The following is a 26077-nucleotide window of genomic DNA, read 5'->3' as shown; positions in this document are numbered from 1 at the left end:
AAAGCCACAACGAAGAATTGATGCTTCTCATCTCTTTCCCTTCCTGTCTGTCTGTCCCTATCTGTCCCTCTTTCTGTCTCTGTCTCTGTCACACACACACACAACATTCTAAATTTAGAAAAAAATACACTGGGGCTAACAATTTTTATCCCAAAGTCATTCACAAGCACTCAGGTGCATGTAAAGGCTGTGTAGCATATTACTGACTCTTTGTAAAAGAAAGGAGGGGATGACAAATTAGATTGCTGCTGTCATAATGCTATACACATTTGATCTGTTTCCTTATCACCCTCACTTCTCCTGTAGTTTCTCTTCTTGGTCATTGTGGTGTTCTATAGATTATCAATGTGGATATTTCATGTGATATGGATTTTACTATTTTAAAAAACATTTGGTGTGAGCAGACAGTTTGTGTTTGTTCATATATTTGCTCACATAAGAAAAAGCATGCACAATGCCTGTGTCCGGTGTAATGAATGAAGACATGATGAACTGTTGGTTATCTTTGGATCCCTCTACATATCTCCCCATCCCATTTTCTTCCCTTCCTACTCTGAGGGAACCATTATCCTAAATCTTATTTTATCAGGTCCTTGTTCATCCTTATACTTTAAGGAAGGGAAAGAAAAAGGAAAAGCACCAACAAATATTTATAAAGGAAAAGGAAGGGAGGGTTGTTTTATTAATTCTTTTTTGTATGAAAGAGTTGTAAAAATGTATAATATAGTATTAATAGACATCAGCCTGGAGGCCTGAATCTGGTTCAATTCCAGATTTACCAACTCCTAGCTATGTAATCTTGGGCATGGTACTTAACATCTCTGTGCCTCAATTTTCTCATCTGTAAAATGGGGCTAGTAATAGTATATACCTCATAGGACTCTTGTGAGGTAAAATGAATTAGTACATGTAAAGGGTATAGGGTAGTATCTTGAAAAGAGTACATATGGTTAAATATTTTTATTATTATCAGACATCCTGTCATTTTTTAACACATTGCCTTATTTTTTTTAAAAAAATAAAGAGTTGTTAAATACCATTGAATCATTAGTGATGTCTTCTACAGAGATCAGAAAAATTACTAAAGCTACTGCTTTATTTATCAAAAATATATGTTTTCTACAGCAAAGTTGGGCTTGTAAGGCTGCCAGAATTTGTACTTTTCTAAGAACATTTTATCAGGCCCTGAAGTTAAAGAAAAAATTGTTAAAAGTTATTACAAATTGAAAAACATAAAATAATGCTTCCTAGAAGTACTATCATAAGCCACAAATTACACAGCTTCAGTTTACATGCATCTAATTAGAAGCCTGAGTAGGAAGACATTGGCACAAGATTATGGTGGTTGGAGGGTGTAGCATCCACTGGGTATGAGAACAAATGTCGGAGACTTTCAGGAGTTAAGATGTTACTTTATTGGCTAGTTTAACCTGCGCAGGGGCGAACTCCCAAGATGTCTGGAGACACCGTGCCCACAAGGAGCTGCAAACGGAAGCCGCACCTGGAGCTTACAGGCAGACCCTTATATATCCTAAGTGAGCAAGCATAGCACAGAAGCAGATGTGGCAGTTTAGCTATTGGCTAGGGAAGTCACACGCAGCATAGCAACAGGGGCCAGTTTTAGCTTAGTGGTGAATTTCAAACCTAAACTTCTGATAAGGGTCTCTGACCTTCTTTGTTCCCAGCCTCACAGGAGCCATATCAGCACTTACTGTTCCTTCAATAGTTACACTCTTTGCAGCACTCCCTGTTCCTTCAATAGTTACACTCTTTGGCAGCCCCAGTACTCCCTGAATCTAACATTCCTCCATCTCTTCTGGGCATAAATCAAACCCTTGATTCTTCATCAGTGGGGAGAATGGTATAAGGCTGGGGCTCATGAGAATTTTCTACTTTAGCTGTAGCTATAAGCTAATTGGGTCTTATACACTGGCTAGTGATTAGCCTACTACGCCTCTCACAATGGTCAGCGATGAGCTCAGGGGGAGAGGGGTATTTATAGGTGAAACCTACAAGGTTACAATGTTTTCAGCACATTTGTACAATATCTTTGCAAAAGTATACAAGCACACACTGTTTTAAGATAATAAACTACTTTCCTGCAATATCTGCAGGGCTGATACACAAGGAACGTGTCCTGCCTTGTATTTTTCTTCTCTGCACTAACTTCTGACAACTTGCACAAACCTTCTGCAACTTACATAACCCTTCAACTTTTATGCACTTTCTTATCTAGAAATAACTGGCCTTCATAACAACTTGCTTTTCCCTTTTCTTTTCAAAAGTACCTCTACACTTCATACTTTCTATTATTCTAGTTTCCCTTTTCCTAAAGCCTGATTAAAAGAGTCCTTAGTTAGTTCCTCTAGGCATTAGCCATGCGTGGACCAGTTAACTTCTGGTTTGTGGCTGAAGCAGGGCATGCTGTCCTTCTCAGGGTCAGCTTACAAGGGTTGGTGGGGTCAGTCTTCGCTGTCCACAAAGGTGTCTCTGCTGGGACTGCAAGCTTCAGCCGGCTGTGGTGGACCCAGGCGGGTATACCTTCTACCTTGGCAGTAGTGGGGGTGCTCAGGACCATGGTGTGTGGACCCGTACACGTGGGAGTCAGTCCTTGGGTGGTGTACTGCTAGAAGTGCCTCTTGGACAGTCTTTGAACAGTTTGCTGAGTAACCTGTAAAACCTTCTCATGTCCCTCTTTCTACAGCACAGACGTGTCCCTTGATGGGGCCGGGAAGCCTGGCAGGCTTCAGTTCAATGACCTTTCTTTCTACTCTGGAGAAGGGCCTGCAAGGACTTGAGGAAATTATGATTAGAAATCTCTAGTTCCCCTCTGGTCAGTCGAGATACAAGGGGCACAGGTTGCCCAAATAAGATTTCATAAGGGGTCTATTTATTGAGATAGGGGGTACATCTGGTTCTAAAAAGGGCGAAAGGGAGGAGCTCAACCTAGTTTTCGCCGGTCTCCCCTCTCAGCTTAATTATAGTTTCCTTCAAAATCCTGTTCATTCTTTCTACCTGTGCTGAACTTGGGGGTCTATAAATGCAATGCAATTTCTAATTAATACCTAACTTAGTGGCTAATTCTTGAGATATCCTGGATATGAATGCAGATCTATTGTCTGATCCTAGGGCTAGGGGAATGCCATATCTAGGTGTGATTTCCCTTAATAAGACTTTGCAGACTGTGGAAGCAGCCTCTCCTCGCGTGGGGAATGCTTCCACCTATCCTGAGAAGGTGTCTAATAACACTAATAGATACTTATAACCTGACTTCCTAGGGGTAATCTCTGTGAAATCTATTTCCTACAGTTCTCCCGGAGCTTTCCCCCGATACCTTACAAAGGGGGGTAACTTCTTATTCTGTGCATTTACTCTGGCACAGATGCTGCACCTCGAGACAATGGAGTGGACAATATCCCTGATGTTGGGCCCTACATAATACTTCCTGATAAGTTGTTCTAGCTTGTTTTGTCCTAGATGGGTACTAGTATGAATATCTTCTACTATTCCCTGGGGTAAATAGAGCCAGGAGTCAGGAAGCTCTATCTATCCCTGCTGATTTTTCTTCCCTTTCAACTGCATCCCTTCCTGCTCTTCTTCTGGGGAATATCTAGGATCCAAGGTAGCATTGGCTTAGGCAGCAATGGCAGAAGGCTTTCTTGTGGCCTAGTGGCTGCCTCTCTTGCAGCTGAGTCTGCTAGGTTGTTATCCTTTACAATAGGCGAGTCCCCTCTCTGGTGTCCTTTGCAGTGGATGATGGCAACTTTGGTAGGTAGCCAAATGGCGTTTAGGAGGGCAAGAATTTAATTGCGATTTTTAATGTCTTTCCCTCCTGCTGTCAGTAAGCCTCTCTCCTTGTATATGGCTCCGTGGACATGGGCAGTGGCGAATGCATACCAGCTGTCAGTGTAGATGTTGGCAACTTTTCCCTCTGCTATTTGTAAGGCTCGGGTTAGTCCTATTAGCTCTACCCTTTGTGCAGATGTTCCTGTGGGCAGTGCTTTCTGCCACAGGACCTTATTTTCCATGGCCACTGCTGCCCCTGCATGTCGTTGTCCATACTTAATAAAACTGCTCCCGTCTGTAAAGAGGGTCAGGTCTGCCTTCCTGTATGCTTGATCCCTTAAGTCCGGGTGGGAGCCAGTTACTGTGTCAAGGATTTGTTTGCAACTCTGGGCCAAAGTGGAGTCGCTGGGTTCAGGGCAGCAGTTTTGAGGAACTGAACAGATGGAGGGTTCAGCAGCTGAGCCTGATACTGCATTAGCCACACATTAGATAGCCACCTGTCAGGAGGTGCTCGCAGCACTTGCTCTACGTAGTGTTCCTCAATGACTTTGATGTCCTGCCCTAAAGTTAATTTACTAGCCTCCTTGACTAGTATGGAGGTGGCAGCAAGTGCCCTCAGACATGTTGGCCATCCCAAGGCTACAGGATCAAGTTTCTTGGACAGATAGGCGACAGGCCTCTTCCACGGCCCAAGTTCCTGGCTCAGTACTCCTAAGGCTACGCCTCCCTTTTCTGCTATAAATAGCTGAAAGGGTTTGGCCAGATCCGGCAGGGCCAAAGCTGGGGCAGTCACCAGGGCCTCTTTAAGCACTTGGAATGCTTGCTTCTCCTTATCTGTCCATGTGAACTGCTCTTCCTTACCCCTGGTTAGTTCGTGCAGGGGTTCAGCTAGTTCTGCAAAGCCTAATATCCACAGTCGGCAGTATCCTACTGCACCCAGGAATTCTCATACCTGTCTCTTGTTAGTAGGCTCGGGGATCTGCAAGACCGTCTGAATTCGCTGGCTGGACAATGTCCTTTGCCCTCCCTGTAAGTTATACCCCAAATAACTTACAGTTTTCGTCACAATCTGGGCCTTCTTGGCGGAGACTTGATACTCCATTTGCCTGAGATCTTGCAGCAGGTCCGAGGTGGCTTCCTCACACTCTCCTTCGTCCTTGGCAGCTATGAGGATGTCATCTACATACTGGAGCAGTACGATTGATGGATGGGAAGAGCAGAAAGCCTGCAGATCTTTGCTGAGGGCTTTATTAAAAATGGTGGGGGAATTCTTAAACCCTTGTGGTAGTCTGGTCCAAGTGAACTGCCCCACAAGTCCATTATCTGGGTCATTCCATTCAAAGGCAAAGATCCCTTGGCTCTGAGGTGCCAGGGGAATACTAAAGAAGGCATCCTTCAAATCCAGGACAGAATAACAGGTATGGGTTGGGGCAATGAGCTCATTAAGGTATACGGATTGGGCACCGTGGGATGAATAGTCTCTACCTGCGCATTCACCTCCTGCAAGTCCTGGACCGGATGATAGTCTTGGCTCCCTGGTTTCTGGACGGGAAGCAGCGGGGTGTTCCAGGCTGATTGGCACCTTTGAAGGATGCCTGCCTCCAGCAGGCGTTGCAAGTGCCGGGTGATTCCCTGTTTAGCTCGGGCTGGGACCGGGTACTGCCTGATCCTAACCGGTCTAGCAGTGCTAAGCAATTGCACCAGGACAGGTGGTTGGTGAGCAGCCAAACCTGGGGGGTTGGTTTCTGCCCAAACCTCAGGTACCTAGGCACGCAGGGCATCTGGAACCCCTTCCTTGGCCTCCTTACCTTCTAGGACGGTGGTAAGTGAGTGTTCTTCTGACAGTGGGACAGTTACTTCTATGGTGACCTCTGCCTCTTTGTTCCCCATAGGGCTTTCCTCCTGTCAGAAGGTTATGGTGACCTGAAGTTTCTGCAATAAGTCCCTTCCAAGCAGTGGATAAGGGCAGTCTGGAATGACTAGGAAAGAGTGGGTGATGGTGCCTCGACCTAAGTCAGTAATTCTTGTGGTGGCCCATGGGTAGGCTTCTGCTTTGCCCGTTACCCCTATTATCTTAGTAGTTGTCTTCTGCATCTGGCCCTGTGGTTTCTTTAGGACTGAGTAGGTGGCTCCCGTGTCGACTAGGAAGTCTATTGGCTTTCCTTCGACTGTTAAGGTGACCATGGGCTCCTGGGAGCTGGCGGGAATGGAGCCCTGGTCCCGTCAGTCTAAGGTTTGGAGCAAGACCTCTGGGCCCTGTCTTGGCTCTTGGCTGTTGGCCTTTAACCTTGGACACTCTCTTTTCTAGTGCCTTTTCTCCTTACAATAGGCACATTGATTTTTTGCTATTCGCTGTCCCTGGCCCTTTTGCTGTCCCCCTTTCCCTTTTGGAGGAGGTTTCTGGGCAGCAATCAAAATTTTGGCAACTTCCTTCACCCTGCCAACTTCCGGATCATCCCTATTGACATACACCTTCTGGGCTATCTCTAATAGCTTGCTTCTATTCTCTCCTTTAAATCCCTCTATCTTCTGAAGCTTTTTCCTAATGTCTGAAGCGGCCTGAGTCACAAAGGCTATATTTACTAGTCTCCGGATCTCTTCTGCCTCAGGATCTAGAGGGGTATATACTCTGTAATCCTCTATGATTCTCTCTAGAAAGGCTGCTGGGGATTCCTCTCTTCCCTGGATGACTTCACTTACCTTGCTAAAGTTGGTTGACTTTCTAGCTGCTGCCTTGAGCCCCCTCAACAGAGCCCGGCGATACTGGAGGAGCGTGTCCCTTCCCCCAGCGGTATTAGGGTCCCAGGTAGGAGGTTGAGATGGGAGAGCATCTTCTATTTCCCTTCTTCCCTCCCGAGTTTCCTTTTCTTCTCCTAATACCGCCTTAGCAGCTTCTCTCATTATTCTGTCCCTTTCTTCAGAAGTGAAGAGGGTTTGTAAAATCTGCTGACAATCGTCCCATGTGGGCTGATGGGTCCTAAAAATGGTCTCAGGGAGAGATATTAGGCCCTGAGGTTTCTCGGAAAATGGGGGATTCTGATGTTTCCAATTGTATAAATCACTAGTGGAAAAAGGCATATAGATGAGGCGAGGAGGTACCCGTGGGCCAGCATCTGGTGCTGGCGGTGCCTCCCGGAGAGGCAAAATGGCTGCCCTCCCAGAGGAGGAGGCAAAATGGCTGCCCTCCCGGAGGAGGAGGCAAAATGGCTGCCCTCCCGGAGGAGGAGGCAAAATGGCTGCCCTCCCAGAGGAGGAGGCAAAATGGCTGCCCTCCCGGAGGAGGAGGCAAAATGGCTGCCCTCCTGGAGGAGGAGGCAAAATGGCTGCCCTCCCAGAGGAGGAGGCAAAATGGCTGTATCTACCCACACATCCATATACAGGTATTGGTCTGGGTGGGGAGCACTATAGACCATGGCTCTGACAGCAAACAAAATTGGAAGGTCAAAAGTGCCCTCTGTGGGCCGTCCTACATTAAATGTAGGCCATTCCAGCTGGCTCAAGGTCCGGAGGAAACCTGGACTCGGCTGTGGACTTCCGTACCTCTGAGCCCTCTTCTGGAAATCAGAAAAATTCTTCAACAGGCACTCGAGTAGGGATCCCAGCACAGACTCCTGTTGTCCCATCCTAGATGACTCAGGAATAATGAGAAAGGGTAGGATACAGGCAACACACACTATTAACACAAGGAACACACTTGTCTGTCTCACACTCAACTCAGTCATTTGAGCTCAGACAAAACGCAGCGCAGCGCAAAACAGATTCCTAATGTGACCAGTCACTCCCAAAGTTAACAAGTCCAAATATCCAAATTTCAGAGAGTGGCATCCCACTTCTGAAAGCCCTGGATAGGTTACCGGCAGCGTCCCACCTACTACCTCAGGATTGTGTGCTCCAGAGCCCAAAAGCCAAACCAAATGAGGATCCTCCATGAATACTTACTCAGCTCGAGCTGTCCTTCCAGTCTCTGACCCAAAACTCCACCAAGGGAGAATCCCGGACGAGCCCCCAAAATGTAGCATCCACCGGGTATGAGAACAAACGTCGGAGACTTTCAGGAGTTAAGATGTTACTTTATTGGCCAGTTTAACCTGCGCAGGGGCGAACTCCCAAGATGTCCGGAGACACCATGCCCAAGGAGCTGCAAACAGAAGCCGCACCTGGAGCTTACAGCCAGGCCCTTATATATCCTAAGTGAGCAAGCATAGCACAGAAGCAGATGTGGCAGTTTAGCTATTGGCTAGGGAAGTCACACGCAGCATAGCAACAGGGCCGGCATAGCAACAGGGGCTGGTTTTAGCTTAGTGGCAAATTTCAAACCTAAACTTCTGATAAGGGTCTCTGACCTTCTTTGTTCCCAGCCTCACAGGAGCCATATCAGCACTTACTGTTCCTTCAATAGTTACACTCTTTGCAGCACTCCCTGTTCCTTCAATAGTTACACTCTTTGGCAGCCCCAGTACTCCCTGAATCTAACAGGGGGGAGGGGAGGAGAGAGAGGGAGGGCATGTGGGGAGGGGAGAGGCACAAAGAAAACCAGATAGAAGGTGAGGGAAGACTATGACTTTGGGTGATGGGTATAAAAGATAATCAAATATCAAAATAACCTGGAGATATTTTCTCTGAACCTATGTACCCTAATTGTTAATGTCACCCCATTAAAATCAATAAAATTAAAAAAAAGAAGAAGACATCGACAAACTGTGCTCCACAGATCAAATCCAACTCACTGCTGGATTTTATATGGCCAGTGATCTAAGTGTGGTTTTTACATTTTTAGGTGGTTAGGGAAAAATTATATTTTTTTAATAAAAGAATATTATATGAACTGTAAATTGTTTTCTGTAAACAAAGTTGTATTGGAACATAGCTTTAGCCATTATATATTGTCTGTGGATGCTTTTGCTTTACAATTACAGAGTTGTGGAGTAAAACAGTGACAGTAGGGTCTGCAATGCCTAAAATATTTACCGTCTGACCCACTGTCGAAAGCTTGCTGACCCTTGGTTTATGCTGTTAGTGAAGCAGTCACACAAGTGTGGGAGAATGTCTGAGAAGATGGGTCAAGTCCAGCAGACATTCCTGGCTAGCCCTGTGACCTTGGGCAAGTCATATTTCCTGGTCTGTTTACTTACCTGAGAAATGAGAATCTCAGACCTGAAAATCTAAGTCTCTCATGCTTCCCTTTGATGACTTTATGACATGAATTTGCTCGATTCTACCTTTGTAGAGTAACTTAAAAAAATAAGTCAATCTTACTTCATCTTTCTTTTCCACCAATGTATTTGAGGTGAAGAGGCAATTTTCATCTCTGTCCAAAAGCTTCAGAAATCTTCAGACTTCCTATTTTTATCTGATTTTATCTCCCATTACAGTACCTAAGAGTGGATCTTGTCTAATGGGTTGCAATATATGTTACCTTATTTTGTTGATGGCCGAGCTACTTCACAATGGCCTGAAGAACAGTTTACTCTGTTCCATAGCAACAAGCCCTTGCCCAAATTTGCCATCTGGTGTTTGAAGCTTCTATCTTGCAGAGATTGTTTTCTTCAGATGATAGTCATTAGTCATCTGTTTTTGGCTTTAGTGTCTTGACATACTCATTATTGCTCATCCTAAATAATCCCAGTTTCAAGAAAGAGAGCACTTGAAGTCACTTGCGTAACAGAAGGGATTCAATATCCTCATATGGAAAACAAGGGGGTGAAATGAAAAGGTTCTTGCCAGCTGGCACTATAATGACTTCATGAAATTTGTTTGTTAATGACTGCTGCATGTGCTTGATAGCCCACCTAAACTGTGGCCTTTGAAGAGGAAGACCGCGGGCCATGATATGCACTCTTAATAGTGAATAATGAATAAGTGAATGAATGTCTACATAAACCCAGGTAACCTCAGGTTGAAAGGCCCATTGCCTCATAAAAAAATCAATGATATTTTGTAGTTTTGCCATATTTGTTTTCCAAAATACTTTTAGAGATTCTTAAAAATAAACCTTAAGTTTGTACCATGACCTTCAAAGCTACCTCCTCCATCCAATTTCCTGCCACTTTTTCTTCTAGCTGTTGTACTCTATCCCCACTGCCTCCCTGCTGTTTTAAAACAGGCCAAGCATCTAATTTAAATATATATGTTAGGGACTTTGTATTGATTGTTCTCTCTGTCTGGAACACTCTTTCCGAAATATCCTAGTGGTTCACTCCCTACATTCATACAAATCTGTGCTCAAAATAACTTCTCAGAGAGAATTTCACACCCCACATTCTATTTACTTCATTTACTTTATTTTTACTATAGTACTCACTAATCTGTGTAATATATCTTATATTAATCTATTAATTTATTACTCATAGACCCCGGACTAGAGCTTCTCACACAGGGGATACTCAAACAGTAATCATGAATAAATACATGAATAAGAACAACAACAACAAAAGAATCTATGAAACAATTGATTTATGAATTAAAGGTTTCCCCAACCTAGTGCTCTAATGATATTTAAGTACACTTGTGTCTGTAAAGACATCTTGTAGCTTTTAGCCTTCATGCTTCTGTTTCTATCATTATTTATCTTTTGTATACTTTTCTCTTCAACCCTGGGTACTCTTCAAGTGTCAAATCCTATCCATCATTGTCAGAGTTCTGTCTTTTTGTTAAAACCCTCACTGATCATGCCCACTGTCTCTTTATCGGAACTGATGGGGTCCATTGTACTCTGTCACCAGGCCTTCCCCATCTGATTCATTATCTGTGTGCCTTAACTACACAACCTTAGGCTCTATGAGTAGAGATTATGTATTTCTATTTTTCCTTTACATTTTTATATATATTTAAAATAGAATTAACTTTAATGTTTTATATAAGATAAAACATTTATTGTTAAACAATTTTGAATCTAAAAGAGTGTAAAGATGATAGTAAAATATTAACCCCAAATTCTATTGTACATATTAACTACTGTCAACACTTAGAACCAACATCCCAACACACACACACACACACACACACACACACACACACACCCTATATCTTTATTAAAAATATGATAATACGGCCCTGGCCGGTTGGCTCAGTGGTGGAGCGTCGGCCTGGCATGTAGGAGTCCCGGGTTCGATTCCAGCCAGGGCACACAGGGGAGGTGCCTATCTGCTTCTCCACCCCTCCTCCTATCCTTCCTCTCTGTCTCTCTCTTCCCCTCCCGCAGCCAAGGCTCCATTGGAGCAAAACTTTGCCCGGGCGCTGAGGATGGCTCTGTGGCCTCTGACTCAGGCGCTGGAGTGGCTCTGATTGTGGCAGAGCGGAGCCCCAGCGGGGAAGGGCATCACCCCCTGGTGGGCATGCTGGATGGATCCCGGTCGGGCACATGCAGGAGTCTGGCTGCCTCCCTGTTTCCAACTTCAGAAAAATGCCAAAAAAGAAAAAAAAATATGATAATACAGTACATGTTACTAGTAACCTGCATTTCAAAAAAACGTTAGGATTGTATCAATGATAATTTTATATTCAGTACATTTATTGTCACTTTTAATTCCTGCAGGGATTAGTAATATTTAATCAATCCCTTAATGACTGACTTTTGAAAAATTTTTGCTATTTTTCACTATTGCAAATGTATAGTGTATATTTTGGGGGCAAATGGGAGCAGAAATTTGAAGAGAGGGCAGATTTGAAATCATCATGGAAGAGGGCTAGAACATGAGTTGACTAAAAAGTGCTCTGCACATTTTTTTTACTAAAACCACTGAAGGTAAGTTCATGAAAATAGCTGGCCATGGTGTCAAAAGGTTTGTCCAGGCTGATATTATAATGAAGGAAGAGCAGGGCTTGGAGTGGAGAGAAGGGTGTGAGGCAAGCTTCAACCAATTTGAACAATAAGAGAAAGGTTGATAAAGGAGAACAACAAAAAGAGAGAAAAGATGTTCTTAAAAGCTGAAAGGGTGGATCTTAAAGGCGCCTTCTTTGTTCACAAGAAGCTCCAGGAAAGATTGTTTGGAAATGGCTATGGTGGGTATGGAAGGCACCAAGTTCATTGCCTGGTCTGATGTAAGAATACCTACCCTTTGAGCAGTAAAGGGGAAGCCATGTCCTTGGGGGTAGAGCCCCAGCTGTTAGGAGGGAGAAACTCAGAGCACATATTGAACACTTTGGGGAGTTTGCTGCTTATGGAGGGGCAGTAACAAGAGGTTACAGTGAAGGGTTTTTGATAAGTGGAGAGTGGTGGGAGCTCAGTAAGAGACAAGAAAGTACAAAGCTTTAATGGAAATAATGATACAAATCAAGATCCCTGGTGTATGTGTGGAACAGGTCAATTCTAGCTTGAGTGTCAATTGATAGTAACATGAAGAGGTGCGTAAGTTTATCCCAGCAGTCTTTAAGAGTTATGTTTTTACCTAACTACTAAAAATCTGCTGTACATTGATAGAAGATGTGACTTGCTTCGTCAGAATAATTGAGGCTTACATGTTGCAAACATGCTGAATTATTATTGTAATGTACTTTTTTTTTTTTTTTGTATTTTTCTGAAGCTGGAAACGGGGAGAGACAGTCATACAGACTCCCGCATGCGCCCGACCAGGATCCACCCGGCACGCCCACCAGGGGGCGACACTCTGCCCACCAGGGGGTGGTGCTCTGCCCCTCCCGGGGTGGGGGGCTGTCGCTCTGTTGCGACCAGAGCCACTCTAGCGCCTGGGGCAGAGGCCAAGGAGCCATCTTTGCTCCAATGGAGCCTTGGCTGTGGGAGGGGAAGAGAGGGACAGAGAGGAAGGAGAGGGGGAGGGGTGGAGAAGCAGATGGGCGCTTCTCCTGTGTGCCCTGGCCGGGAATCGAACCTGGGACTTCTGCACGCCAGGCCGATGCTCTACCACTGAGCCAACTGGCCAGGGCCTGTACTTTTACTTTTTATTGCCACTATATCATTTGGATTATTTTTGCATCTATATTATTAAATAACTAGTGACATTGGCTTGTAATTTTTGGTCTCTGTTTGCATGTATGTATTGACGTTTATGTTGTGTGTTTTTTTCAGGTTTTGCTAACTTTGAGGATTATGCTAACTTTGTAAAAATAAGGAGGTGTCCATTCTTTCCCATGCTCTAGTGCTCTTTACCTCATGTTCTTTGAAAGCTGGACAGAACTGGGCTAAGAAATACTCTGAACATGTGCTGTCCAATACAGGATATTAAGTAGTTGAAATGTTGCTAGTAAGACTGATGAACTAAATTTAAAAATTTTTTACTTCTTATTTTTATTTTTATTATCATTTTTTTATTTAGAAATTGATAGTCATCTTAGTTTTGGAAAACTTTTAAGTGTTTTTGGAACTATGTGGGTATGTGAGAATAATTTTTGTAAATTATATAAAATAAAATTTACACATAAAATATTTCAGGTGAAAATTTAGCAAATCAATTGAAATGTACTTTAAATAAAAAATACACCCAGAAATTTAAAGACTGAATATCTTCTAAAATAAAATTAATACTCTTATATGAGTTCCATTTTGACATGATAATCTTTTAGTATAGCCATCTAGGTTGTTAAATAAAACAACTTATTAAAATTAATATTATTTTTTCTGTCTCACACATTTAATGTGGCTGTTAAAAATTGAAAGTTACATATGCATTTGTGATGGGCAGGATACTACTATTACGACAGCATGGTCTGAGCCATATGATTTCCTAAAGAGTTAGTAAAATTTTCTAAGTTTCTCCTACGGTACGGTGCTCATTCATTTACTTTTTCTACTCTTCAGAATAAATTTTGATCAAGTATATTTTTCTCAAAACCACTTATTTCAAATATATTTTTAAATGTGAAAGCATAATGTTTTATAAATATTTTGATTGATTGCTTTAATGGTAAATCAATTTTGAGGTATATTAATAAATTTTGTTTTGTGGGTTTTAATTATGTATCTGCTTTGATTTTAATTTATTCTAATGTATGTTTTGAATCACAAATTACTTTTCCTTATTTGTAGGAATTATATCTTCATTTTCTCTTCTAAAAATATCCTAAATTTTTAATAAAAGATATGTTCAATGAATAAGCAAGTTAATATTTATTTCCATAAACAATTTTTTGCATTATCTTTTTTCTAATTAATTATATTTTATCTGCAGTATTTCTTTTTAATATTTCATATTCCGTGAAATGCTTTTATTTTTTTTGCAATATTTTATTTAAAAATGAAATGCTATTTCCTGCATATATATTTTATTCTTCCTTTGCAATCCATTTTTATAGAGACAGCAACCACGGTATACTTTAAAACTGTCAACAATAGATGTGATAAATGTAACATTTAACATGTTCCAGAAATGTGCTAACTTCTATACTAAAATGATCTCATTTAGGCCTCACAATAGCCATGTGAAGTATGTACTGGTATTAACCCCTGTTTGCAGATGTAAAACCAGACCAAGAAAGTTTAAGAGAACCATTGAGTTTTCCCAGCTGTGGCCAATGAGCTTCAGATCTCACAGGTCCAACACAAGGGATCATTCTGTTTGTGTCTCATACATAGTACTAGAAAAATATAGTAATTCTTAATATCCTGTATCACCAAATTAGAATATTTGAAGTCTTGCTTCCATCTATAGAATGGTAGAAAAGAAGAAATATCATGCAGTATACTTTAGGGGCAAATACCTGTCCTTTTGCCCCTGAACTCATTTGGTATCCGAGTTATTGCTCTAATTTAGTATCAAATACCTTTTAAAATTAACTCAGCTATAGTATAGTCTCTTTTAAAAGATTTAGATATTTATTAGTAACAAATGACTATGGTTCATTAATTTATGATTCTTTTATTTCTTTCTTTTAAAGATAATGTTTTTAGAAGAAGCATCTCAACAAGAAATGCTGGCCAAAGAATGGTGCTTCAAGCCGTGTGAGATAAGAGAACTGAGCCACCAGTAAGTCATAGCCACCATCTTCCTTTTGTGAACACCATTAACAAGTCTCAGATGATAAGAAACCTGCCTTGAGGGACACAGAAGCTTTAAAATTAAAAAAAAAATGTTTTATAGAGAGAGGATGAGGTGGGGTAACAAGAAGTATCAACTCATAGTTGCTTTTCTTTAGTTGTTCATTGATTGCTTGACGTATTTGCCTTGACCAGGCAAGCCTAGGGTTTTGAAATGGTGACCTCAGCATTCCAGTTTGACATTATATCCACTGCACTTCCCTAGGCCAGGTGAAGGTTTTTAATTTTTTTTTTTTTTTTTTGTATTTTTCTGAAGTTGGAAACGGGAAGGCAGTCAGACAGACTCCCGCATGCGCCCGACCGGGATCCACCCGGCACGCCCACCAGGGGGCGATGCTCTGCCCATCTGGGGCATCGCTCTGTTGTGACCAGAGCCATTCCAGCACCTGAGGCAGAGGCCATGGAGCCATCCCTAGTGCCCGGGCCAACTTTACTCCAATGGAGCCCCGGCTGCGGGAGGGGAAGAGAGAGACAGAGAGGAAGGAAAGGGGGAGGGGTGGAGAAGCAGATAGGTGCTTCTCCTGTGTGCCCTGGCCGGGAATTGAACCCGGGACTCCCGCATGCCAGGCCAACGCTCTACCACTGAGCCAACCGGCCAGGGCAAGATTTTTAATTTTTAAGGTGTGAGGTGGGAAGGAGCAGATAAATAGAGAATAGGGAACAGAAGGATGGAAACTTTGAATTTGAGACTGCCATTATTCATTTAATTCTTCAGCAGATATTTGTTGGGCTTAGTATGTGCAAGAACTGGGATCTAGAGGTGAAAATTGTCTACAAAGTCTTTGCCCTCACAGTGTTTACAGTTCCTGGAGGACAGAGATCATAAACGTGCACAGACATGTAAGCATGACAGTGTTAAGTGTGTGACTTCTGTGAAGGAAATAAAGAGCATGATAGAGATAATTGTTGGGAAGATAGGAGAGAGATTTGGGGAGCAATAACTGACAGCATTGTTAGGTAAGACACATCTTCAAAAGTGCATTTGAGCTGCGGTTTTATGTTCTGACTACTTTTAGTAGTTTTTAATAATTTGTTAAAAATGTGTTTCTTCCTAAGCCCCGGAAGTGAGTGCCCGTGTTGCCCCACGGAGAGGCAGGGTCAGAGGCCTTTCTGTGGGCCGAGGGCAGAGTCTCTGGGCAGCCCCAGCGCCCTGGGAAAGCCACGCACGGGAGGGAGTGAGAACTAATTCCAACGGTGGAGATTTTCCGTGCCGGAGGGTGTTTCACTCAGAGGGAATCGCGGCCGGCCTCATATCCTGGTTTGCGCGCGCAGATAAGGAGTGAGCGATTCCTCCGAGTGCCTCGGCAGTGCGCACCCGTGTTATCGCACAGAGGGGCAGAGTCAGGGGCCTTTGTGTGGGCCAAAGCGGAATCTCGGGCCGCCCCAGCGCCTTGCAAAAGCCGCGCACGGGGACGGAGCGAGACTCAATTCCAACGCTGCAACTTTTCCGTGCGGTTGGGGGTTTCACTCAGAGCGTGAGACTGCTGGCCGGATATCCTGGTCTGCGCGCGCAGCCAGTGAGTGAGAGTTTCCTCCAAGCGCCCCGGAAGTGGGCGCCCACCTGTGTTACCGGACAGAGTGGCAGAGCCAGAGGTCTTTGAATGGCCGGAAAGCCCGCCTGATTATGCTAGCAGCTCTGACTGACTGAGCCTTACCCAGAGCCCTGTGCTGAGTGGAAATAGAGTGGGGAGTTGCCAGCTCTTTGAGCCTCTTACTATCCAGGCAGAGGCAGCGGCAACCCCATAGCTGGATTATCAGGCTACTAATTGAGGAAGGAAAGACTAGGAGAAAGGCTCCAGGAACACGGACTCTCTCACTGTCGGAGCCTATAAATGCTAATAGCCTCGACTGCCAACGAGACTAAAGCACAATACATGACATTGCCATAGAGACTTATCAACTGCAAACCTCCACCTGAGCGTGGCAAAGGGGCAAAACCCGGGGTACAGAGTCACCGACCAGGAAGAGGGAGAGAAAAGAAAAAGCAAGAAGATAACCTCTCAAAATCAAGAATAATCTGCAGACTTTATAACCTATCCCATTTTATTATATTTGTTCGTTTGTTTCTCTTATCTTCATTCTTGATACTTTTTTTTTCCTCCTCCAATTTGGCCGATTAACTCTCTACCGGTCTTACTCTCTCCTCTCCTTGAACTACACTACCCATAAGTGTTACATCTCCCATTATCTTTTCTCTTCTCTTCCTTTCTCTCTATGAGGGTTGCACTCCAAAACCCTTAACTCTCTCTCTCTCTCTCTCCTTTCTTTTTTCTTCTTTTAGTGGTTCCCTCTTTTTTTTCTCTCTCTCTCTTTCTTTTCTCCCTCTATATTAGTTTCTTCCTTTCTCCTTTACATCTCCTCTCATTCAAACCTCAATAACAAACAAATTATCTTATCTGGGACTCAAACTTATGTTTGTGGCATTTTGGGGGGTTTTTACTTCACCTTTTTAACTCACTAGCAGTGCTCCCATACCTGGCTCTCCATATTATCTAGTTCTTGTTCCACTAAATACAATAGTAATTTTTTAATTTGTCCCCCCATTTTTCCGTTTTCCTCTTAATCCTCTCATCATAACTCTTAGACAACCAACACCTAAAAGCAAATCATTTTATTCTTGACCCAAATTTTTTCCTTATTTGCTTTTTGTGGGTCCATACGCTCTTTTTTTTCTTTTTTCTTTCTTTCTTTTTTTTTTTTTTTTTTTTTTTTTGCCCCTTTATTACTTTTCCCCAATTCAGGCCCTCCATCACAGGCATTGTTTGTTATAATTCACAGTCCACCACAAGATTTTCTCAAGAAAGAGGAGAGAGGAGAGGAGAGGAAAAAAGGAGGGGGGGAATAATTTCCTTTTTTTTTTTTTTTTTTTTTTTTTTTAATTTTTATTTTATTTTATTTTTCTTTATTTCATTATTAATTTTTTTTTAAAAAACAACTCTTTGATTTTTTTTTATTATTTTTTTAAATTTTTTATTCTTTATTAAATCTCATTAATACTATCAACAAAACCACCCTCAGATGCCATTAAGGAAGAGAAAATCGAATATCATGGATACAAAAGAAAGAGAGGTAACACAGCTAGATGAGGAAAAATCTATGGAGAAAAAATTTAATATATTGGAAACCTTGGAGCTAAATGACAGAGAATTCAAGATAGAAATCCTAAAAATCCTCCGAGATATACAAGAAAACACAGAAAGGCAATTTAGGGAGCTCAGAAAACAACTCAATGAACACAAAGAATATATGTCCAAGGAAATTGAAACTATAAAAACAAATCAAACAGAGATGAAAAACTCAATTCACGAGCTGAAAAACGAAGTAACAAGCTTAGCTAATAGAACAGGTCAGATAGAAGAGAGGATTAGTGAAATAGAAGACAAGCAACTTGAGGCACAACAGAGAGAAGAAGAAAGAGACTCAAAAATTAAAAAAAATGAGATAGCCCTACAAGAATTATCTGACTCCATCAAAAAGAATAACATAAGAATAATAGGTATATCAGAGGGAGAAGAGAGAGAAAATGGAATGGAGAACATACTCAAACAAATAATAGATGAGAACTTCCCAAGCCTGTGGAAAGAATTAAAGCCTCAAGTTCAAGAAGCAAACAGAACTCCAAGTTTTCTTAACCCCAACAAACCTACTCCAAGGCATATCATAATGAAATTGACACAAACCAACAGCAAAGAAAAAATTCTCAAGGCAGCCAGGGAAAAGAAGAATACAACATATAAAGGAAGGCCCATTAGATTATCATCAGATTTCTCAGCAGAAACTCTACAAGCTAGAAGAGAGTGGACCCCAATATTTAAAGTCCTGAAAGAGAGGAACTTTCAGCCACGAATACTATACCCATCAAAGCTATCCTTCAAATATGAAGGAGAAATAAAAACATTCACAGATACAGAAAAGATGAGGGAATTTATCATCAGAAAACCCCCACTCCAGGAATTACTAAAGGGGGTTCTCCAATCAGATACAAAGAACAAAAAAAAACAGAGCCACAAGTAAAAGCTCCAAGAAGAACACAATAAAACCAAATTTAAACTGTGACAACAACAAAAAGAAAGAGGGGGAGAAGATGGAGATTAACAGTAGCAAAGGACGATGGAGTGCAAAAGTACTCACAAAATAGTTCGCTACAATGAACAGGGTAGGGACCCTTTTCATTATTCAAAGGTAACCACCATTGTAAAAACCACCACAGAAGCACATGAGATAAAAAAGATAGCAACAGTGGAAAGATGTATGGAATACAACCAAATAAAAAAAAAAGATAGAAAAACAAAAGAGAAGGATCAAACAAGACACAAAACTAACAGAAAGCAATCTATAAAATGGCAATAGGGAACTCACAAGTATCAATAATTACACTAAATGTAAACGGATTAAACTCACCAATAAAAAGGCACAGAGTAGCAGAATGGATTAAAAAAGAAAATCCAACTGTATGCTGCCTACAGGAAACTCATCTAAGTAACAAGGATAAAAACAAATTCAAAGTGAAAGGCTGGAAAACAATACTCCAAGCAAATAACATCCAAAAAAAAGCAGGTGTAGCAATACTCATATCGGATAATGCTGACTACAAGACAGGAAAAGTACTCAGAGACAAAAATGGACATTTCATAATGGCTAAGGGGACACTGAATCAAGAAGACATAACAATTCTTAATATATATGCACCAAACCAAGGAGCACCAAAATATATAAGACAGCTACTTATTGATCTTAAAACAAAAACTGACAAAAATACAATCATACTTGGAGACCTCAATACACCGCTGACGGCTCTAGATAGGTCATCCAAACAGAGAATCAACAAAGACATAGTGGCCTTAAACAAAACACTAGAGCACCTGGATATGATAGACATCTACAGGACATTTCATCCCAAAGTGACTGAGTATACATTTTTCTCCAGTGTACATGGATCATTCTCAAGAATTGACCATATGTTGGGCCACAAAAACAACATCAGCAAATTCAGAAAAATTGAAGTTGTACCAAGCATATTTTCTGATCATAAAGCCTTGAAACTAGAATTCAACTGCAAAAAAGAGGAAAAAAATCTCACAAAAATGTGGAAACTAAACAACATACTTTTAAAAAATGAATGGGTCAAAGAAGAAATAAGTGCAGAGATCAAAAGATATATAGAGACTAATGAAAATGACAATACGACATATCAGAATCTATGGGATGCAGCAAAAGCAGTGATAAGAGGGAAGTTCATATCACTTCAGGCATATATGAACAAACAAGAGAGAGCCCAAGTGAACCACTTAACTTCCCACCTTAAGGAACTAGAAAAAGAAGAACAAAGACAACCCAAAACCAGCCGAAGAAAGGAGATAATAAAAATCAGAGCAGAAATAAATGAATTAGAGAACAGAAAAACTATAGAAAAAATTAATAGAACAAGGAGCTGGTTCTTTGAAAAGATCAACAAAATTGACAAACCCTTGGCAAGACTTACCAAGGAAAAAAGAGAAAGAACTCATATAAACAAAATCCAAAATGAAAGAGGAGAAATCACCACGGACACCGTAGATATACAAAGAATTATTGTAGAATACTATGAAAAACTTTATGCTACTAAATTCAACAACCTAGAAGAAATGGATAAATTCCTAGAAAAATACAACCTTCCTAGACTGAGTCAAGAAGAAGCAGAAAGCCTAAACAGACCTATCAGTAGAGAAGAAATAGAAAAAACCATTAAAAACCTCCCCAAAAATAAAAGTCCAGGCCCTGACGGCTATACCAGCGAATTTTATCAAACATTCAAAGAAGACTTGGTTCCTATTCTACTGAAAGTCTTCCAAAAAATTGAAGAAGAAGCAATACTTCCAAACACATTTTACGAAGCCAACATAACCCTCATACCAAAACCAGGCAAGGATGGCACAAAAAAAGAAAACTACAGACCAATATCTCTAATGAATACAGATGCTAAAATACTAAACAAAATACTAGCAAATCGAATACAACAACATATTAAAAAAATAATACATCATGATCAAGTGGGATTCATCCCAGAATCTCAAGGATGGTTCAACATACGTAAAACGGTTAATGTAATACACCATATCAACAAAACAAAGAACAAAAACCACATGATCTTATCAATAGACGCAGAAAAGGCTTTCGATAAAATACAACACAATTTTATGTTTAAGACTCTCAACAAAATGGGTATAGAAGGAAAATATCTCAACATGATAAAGGCCATATATGATAAACCATCAGCTAACATCATATTAAATGGCACTAAACTGAAGGCTTTCCCCCTTAAATCAGGAACAAGACAGGGTTGTCCACTCTCTCCACTCTTATTTAATGTGGTACTAGAGGTTCTAGCCAGAGCAATCAGACAAGACAAAGAAATAAAAGGCATCCATATCGGAAAAGAAGAAGTAAAGGTATCACTTTTTGCAGATGATATGATCCTATACATCGAAAACCCCAAAGAATCCACAAAAAGACTACTAGAAACAATAAGCCAATACAGTAAGGTCGCAGGATACAAAATTAACATACAGAAGTCAATAGCCTTTCTATATGCCAACAATGAAACAACTGAGAAGGAACTCAAAAGAATAATCCCCTTCACGGTTGCAACAAAAAAAATAAAATACTTAGGAATAAACATAACAAAGAATGTAAAGGACTTATATAATGAAAACTATAAACCATTGTTAAGGGAAATCGAAAAAGATATAATGAGATGGAAGAATATACCTTGTTCTTGGCTAGGAAGAATAAATATAATCAAGATGGCTATATTACCCAAAGCAATATACAAATTTAATGCAATTCCCATCAAACTTCCAATGACATTTTTTAAAGAAATAGAGCAAAAAATCATCAGATTTATATGGAACTATAAAAAACCCCGAATAGCCAAAGCAATCCTAAAGAAAAAGAATGAAGCTGGGGGCATTTCAATACCTGACTTCAAACTCTATTATAGGGCCACGACAATCAAAACAGCATGGTATTGGCAGAAAAATAGACACTCAGACCAATGGAACAGAATAGAAAGTCCAGAAATAAAACCACATATATATAGTCAAATAATTTTTGATAAAGGGGCCAACAACACACAATGGAGAAAAGAAAGCCTCTTCAATAAATGGTGCTGGGAAAACTGGAAAGCCACATGCAAAAGAATGAAACTGGACTGCAGTCTCTCCCCCTGTACAAAAATTAACTCAAAATGGATCAAAGATCTAAACATAAGACCTGAAACAATTAAGTACATAGAAGAAGACATAGGTACTCAACTCAGGGACCTGGGTTTTAAAGAGCATTTTATGAATTTGACTCCAATGGCAAGAGAAGTGAAGGCAAAAATTAATGAATGGGACTACATCAGACTAAGAAGTTTTTGCTCAGCAAGAGAAACTGATAACAAAATAAACAGAAAGCCAACTAAATGGGAAATGATTTTTTCAAACGACAGCTCAGATAAGGGCCTAATATCCAAAATATACAAAGAACTCATAAAACTCAACAACAAACAAACAAACAATCCAATAAAAAAATGGGAAGAGGATATGAATAGACACTTCTCCCAGGAAGAAATACAAATGGCCAACAGATATATGAGAAGATGCTCATCTTCTTTAGCTATTAGAGAAATGCAAATCAAAACGGCAATGAGATACCACCTCACACCTGTTCGATTAGCTGTTATTAGCAAGTCAGGTAACAGCAAATGTTGGAGAGGCTGTGGAGAAAAAGGAACCCTCATACACTGTTGGTGGGAATGTAAAGTAGTACAACCATTATGGAAGAAAGTATGGTGGTTCCTCAAAAAACTGAAAATAGAACTACCTTATGACCCAGCAATCCCTCTACTGGGTATATATCCCAAAAACTCAGAAACATTGATACGTAAAGACACATGCAGCCCCATGTTTATTGCAGCATTGTTCACAGTGGCCAGGACATGGAAACAACCAAAAAGCCCATCAATAGATGACTGGATAAAGAAGATGTGGCACATATACACTATGGAATACTACTCAGCCATAAGAAATGATGACATCGGAACATTTACAGCAAAATGGTGGGATCTTGATAACATGATACGAAGCGAAATAAGTAAATCAGAAAAAACCAGGAACTGTATTATTCCATACGTAGGTGGGACATAATAGTGAAACTAAGAGACATTTATAAGAGTGTGGTGGTTACGGGGGGGAGGGGGGAATGGGAGAGGGATAGGGGGTGGGGAGGGGCACAAAGAAAACAAGATAGAAGGTGACAGAGGACAATCTGACTTTGGGTGGTGGGTATGCAACATAATTGAACGACAAGATAACCTGGACTTGTTATCTTTGAATATATGTATCCTGATTTATTGATGTCACCCCATTAAAAAAATAAAATTATATATTAAAAAAAAAAAAAAAAAATGTGTTTCTTGTGATTGATCCACATTCTTTGTAGCCTACTTGATTTGTTGTATAGAAGTAAAGATACTTTTAAAAAAACACTCAAAGATTTTATCTTCTTTCAGGCTAAGTATATTTCTAGTCAGTGACATTTCCAAAGTTAATCAAAATCATTTTCATTTAAGACTATCTTTATCACTTGGGAAATGACTTTAGAGTAATATAATGCGGAGAAAACTGCAGTAGGAATTAGAATGCCTGGTGTGTTCCTCATGCTATAGCTTTGTGGCTGTTAACTGTAAAAGCAAGCCAATTCCCATCTTGGAGCTCATCTCTTAGGCTGTTAGCAAAAGGATTGTGCTAAGTGATGTCCTTGTCTCTCAGGCTAACTAAAGGATTGTCCTAGGTGACACTTTGTCCCCTGCAGCAGATCTGTGAACTGAATTACCCTGCTGACCACAGTCCGGAGAGACGGAAGTGACTCATCATAAAGTTTTGTTGCAACTGCATTTATACTCACATCTTCTACCTCCTTCCCTCTTTCTGCTGTCTCCCCGTGGGTTTGTAAACTTGCAGGGAATAGACATAGAGATGAATCCAGTGGGCATGGAGACATGCCAGTGACTATTACCATCTGCTTCCTGTTGCTAGCTTTTCATGAAGATATATGTAGAGGAACAGGTGACATTTCTAGTCACATGCTTGTGTGCCTGGGTGATGAGAGAGTAGAATAAGACTGGGAAGTAAATAAAATGGAAGTTGGGAGGGAGTGAGAAGGTGGTGAAGTGGTTGGGGATGGGGAGAAAGGTGAACACATCTGTGGGTCTTCACATTCTTTTGTCCTTCTTTATGAGGCAGCTTTTGAATTAAATTTATTAAAGAAATGCAGATGCAAAGGGATCTATAAAGCACAACACACCAAAAGAGAGGTAAGATGAAAAAAAATTTAAACTTTGGTGGAAGACCAAAGACTTTGAAGAAAAATCATATTTTAAATGCAAAGTAATTTATATATCAAACAAATTATAAGGTATATGCAATTGAATTTCTTTAAGTCGGGATTAAAATACCAGCACAATGGGCGTTTAAAAATAAATGAAAATTATAACTCTGAGCAGTGATTTGGTAGGAATGGTTTGAATTGTGGTGACAGACCACACAGAGGTTGGCAGGACCAGGACTAGGGTGAGGCAAGTTAGGCATTCACCTAAAGCACAGCATTTAAGGGGTGGGGGAGGGCAAAAAACTCAGTAATCAAGGTAAATAACAGCTTAATGCAATCTTTTTTAAAATCAAAATTAATGCAAAAAAATCAATGCTAAACAAAATGCCAAAATTTTAAATACAAGACAAGATACTGCTTGTTCCATGTGCTTGTATTTTTTGTGTAAGAAATGCTGATGTACCGTCAAACAGCCCTGAGCTCCCAGGGCAGTTTGGCAATTGTGTGCAGACAGACTAGGTAATTCAGGTCTTTATAGACAGTGAGTCATATGTTTTATTCTCAGGCTTTTCTTGCTTTTTACTTAGTTAAAAATGGGTGAATGTTTCAGTAAGTGTATATAGGGCATACATTGTTCTTTTTTTTTTTGTCTACATAAATCTTTATTAAAATTTACTTCTTCCAAAATGGAGAAATCTGATGGACACCAACGTTGCCAGTGTGACAAATTGATATAATATGGCTTCTTATATTATATGCTTTGAAGGCTACATTATCTATGTAATATTAATTAATTATAATGAAGAAACATTCAGGCAAATCTAAGTTGAAGATCATTCTACAGAATAACTGGCCTGAATCTTTCAAAAATGATAATGCCATAAAAGACCAGAAAATAATAAAAAAGAAAAGGAAAAAAAAAAGAATACTAGCAGTACGTGCAAATAATTCAGTGTATCATTTTTGGTTGGACCTTGAATCAAAAAAGAAAGGATATTTTGAGATAAATGGTGATATTTGAAGATTGATTACATATTAGAAATATTATAACAATTTAAATATTTGATGTATGGTAATTATTTGTGCTTTGGATAAGAGAATTTTTTTCATTTTTAAATCATTTTTATTTTTCAATTATTGTTTATAAACATTAATATGTTAGTTTCAGTTGTGCACTCCACTGATTAGACATTATATAACTTACTAAATGGTCATCTGATAAATCTCGTGCCCATCTGACACCATGCATAATTATTGCAATATTATTGTCTATATCCCCTATGCTGTATTTTACATCCCCAGGATTATTCTGTAACAACCAATTTGTACTTGTCAATCGCTTCATCTTTTCCACCTATCTCCAACCCCCCCCCCCCCCCGCAACCATCAAAATGTTCTCTGTATCCATGAGTCTGTTTCTGTTCTGCTTGTTTGTTTATTTTGTTATCTAGATTCCATTGTTGATATATATGCATTTATTGTTATTTTATTGTTCATATTTTTAATCCTCTTTTCCCTTCTTCTTCTTAAAGAAGACCCTTTAGCATTTCATGAAATACTGGTTTGGTGGTGATGAACACCTTTAGCTTTTTCTTGTCTGGGAAGCTCATTATCTGTCCTTTAATTCTAAATGATAGCCTTGCTGGGTAAAGTAACCTTGGTTGTAGGTCCTTGCTTTTCATCACTTTGAATATTTTGTGCCAATCCCTTCTGGCCTGTAAAATCTCTGTTGAGAAATCAGCTGACAGTTTTATGGGGAGCTTCCTTGTAAGTAACTAACTGATTTTCTTTGCTGGTTTTAAGATTCTCCTTTTGTGTTTAACCTTTTGTATTTTAATTATGATGTGTCTTGGTATGGACCTGTTTTGGTTCATCTTACTTGGGACTCTCTGTACCTCCTGAACTTGTATGTTTATTTCCTTCACTAAGTTAGGGAAGTTTTTTCTCTTT

General features: G+C 40.3%; 1 protein-coding gene across 1 annotated transcript in view; it reads left to right on the top strand.

Annotated features, from left to right (window-relative positions):
* GDA (guanine deaminase) overlaps positions 1-26077 on the top strand; it is a 98240-nt gene that overhangs the window by 31356 nt on the left and 40807 nt on the right. Inside the window, exon 2 of the mRNA XM_066367992.1 lies at positions 14617-14705. Within this exon, the coding sequence (XP_066224089.1) occupies positions 14617-14705 (89 nt within the window). The remainder of the gene's footprint in view (positions 1-14616; positions 14706-26077) is intronic.

The sequence above is a fragment of the Saccopteryx leptura genome, chromosome 2, assembly GCF_036850995.1.
Source record: "Saccopteryx leptura isolate mSacLep1 chromosome 2, mSacLep1_pri_phased_curated, whole genome shotgun sequence".
In the NCBI taxonomy this organism is placed as follows: domain Eukaryota; kingdom Metazoa; phylum Chordata; class Mammalia; order Chiroptera; family Emballonuridae; genus Saccopteryx; species Saccopteryx leptura.
This window is presented reverse-complemented; position numbering and strand designations above follow the sequence as displayed.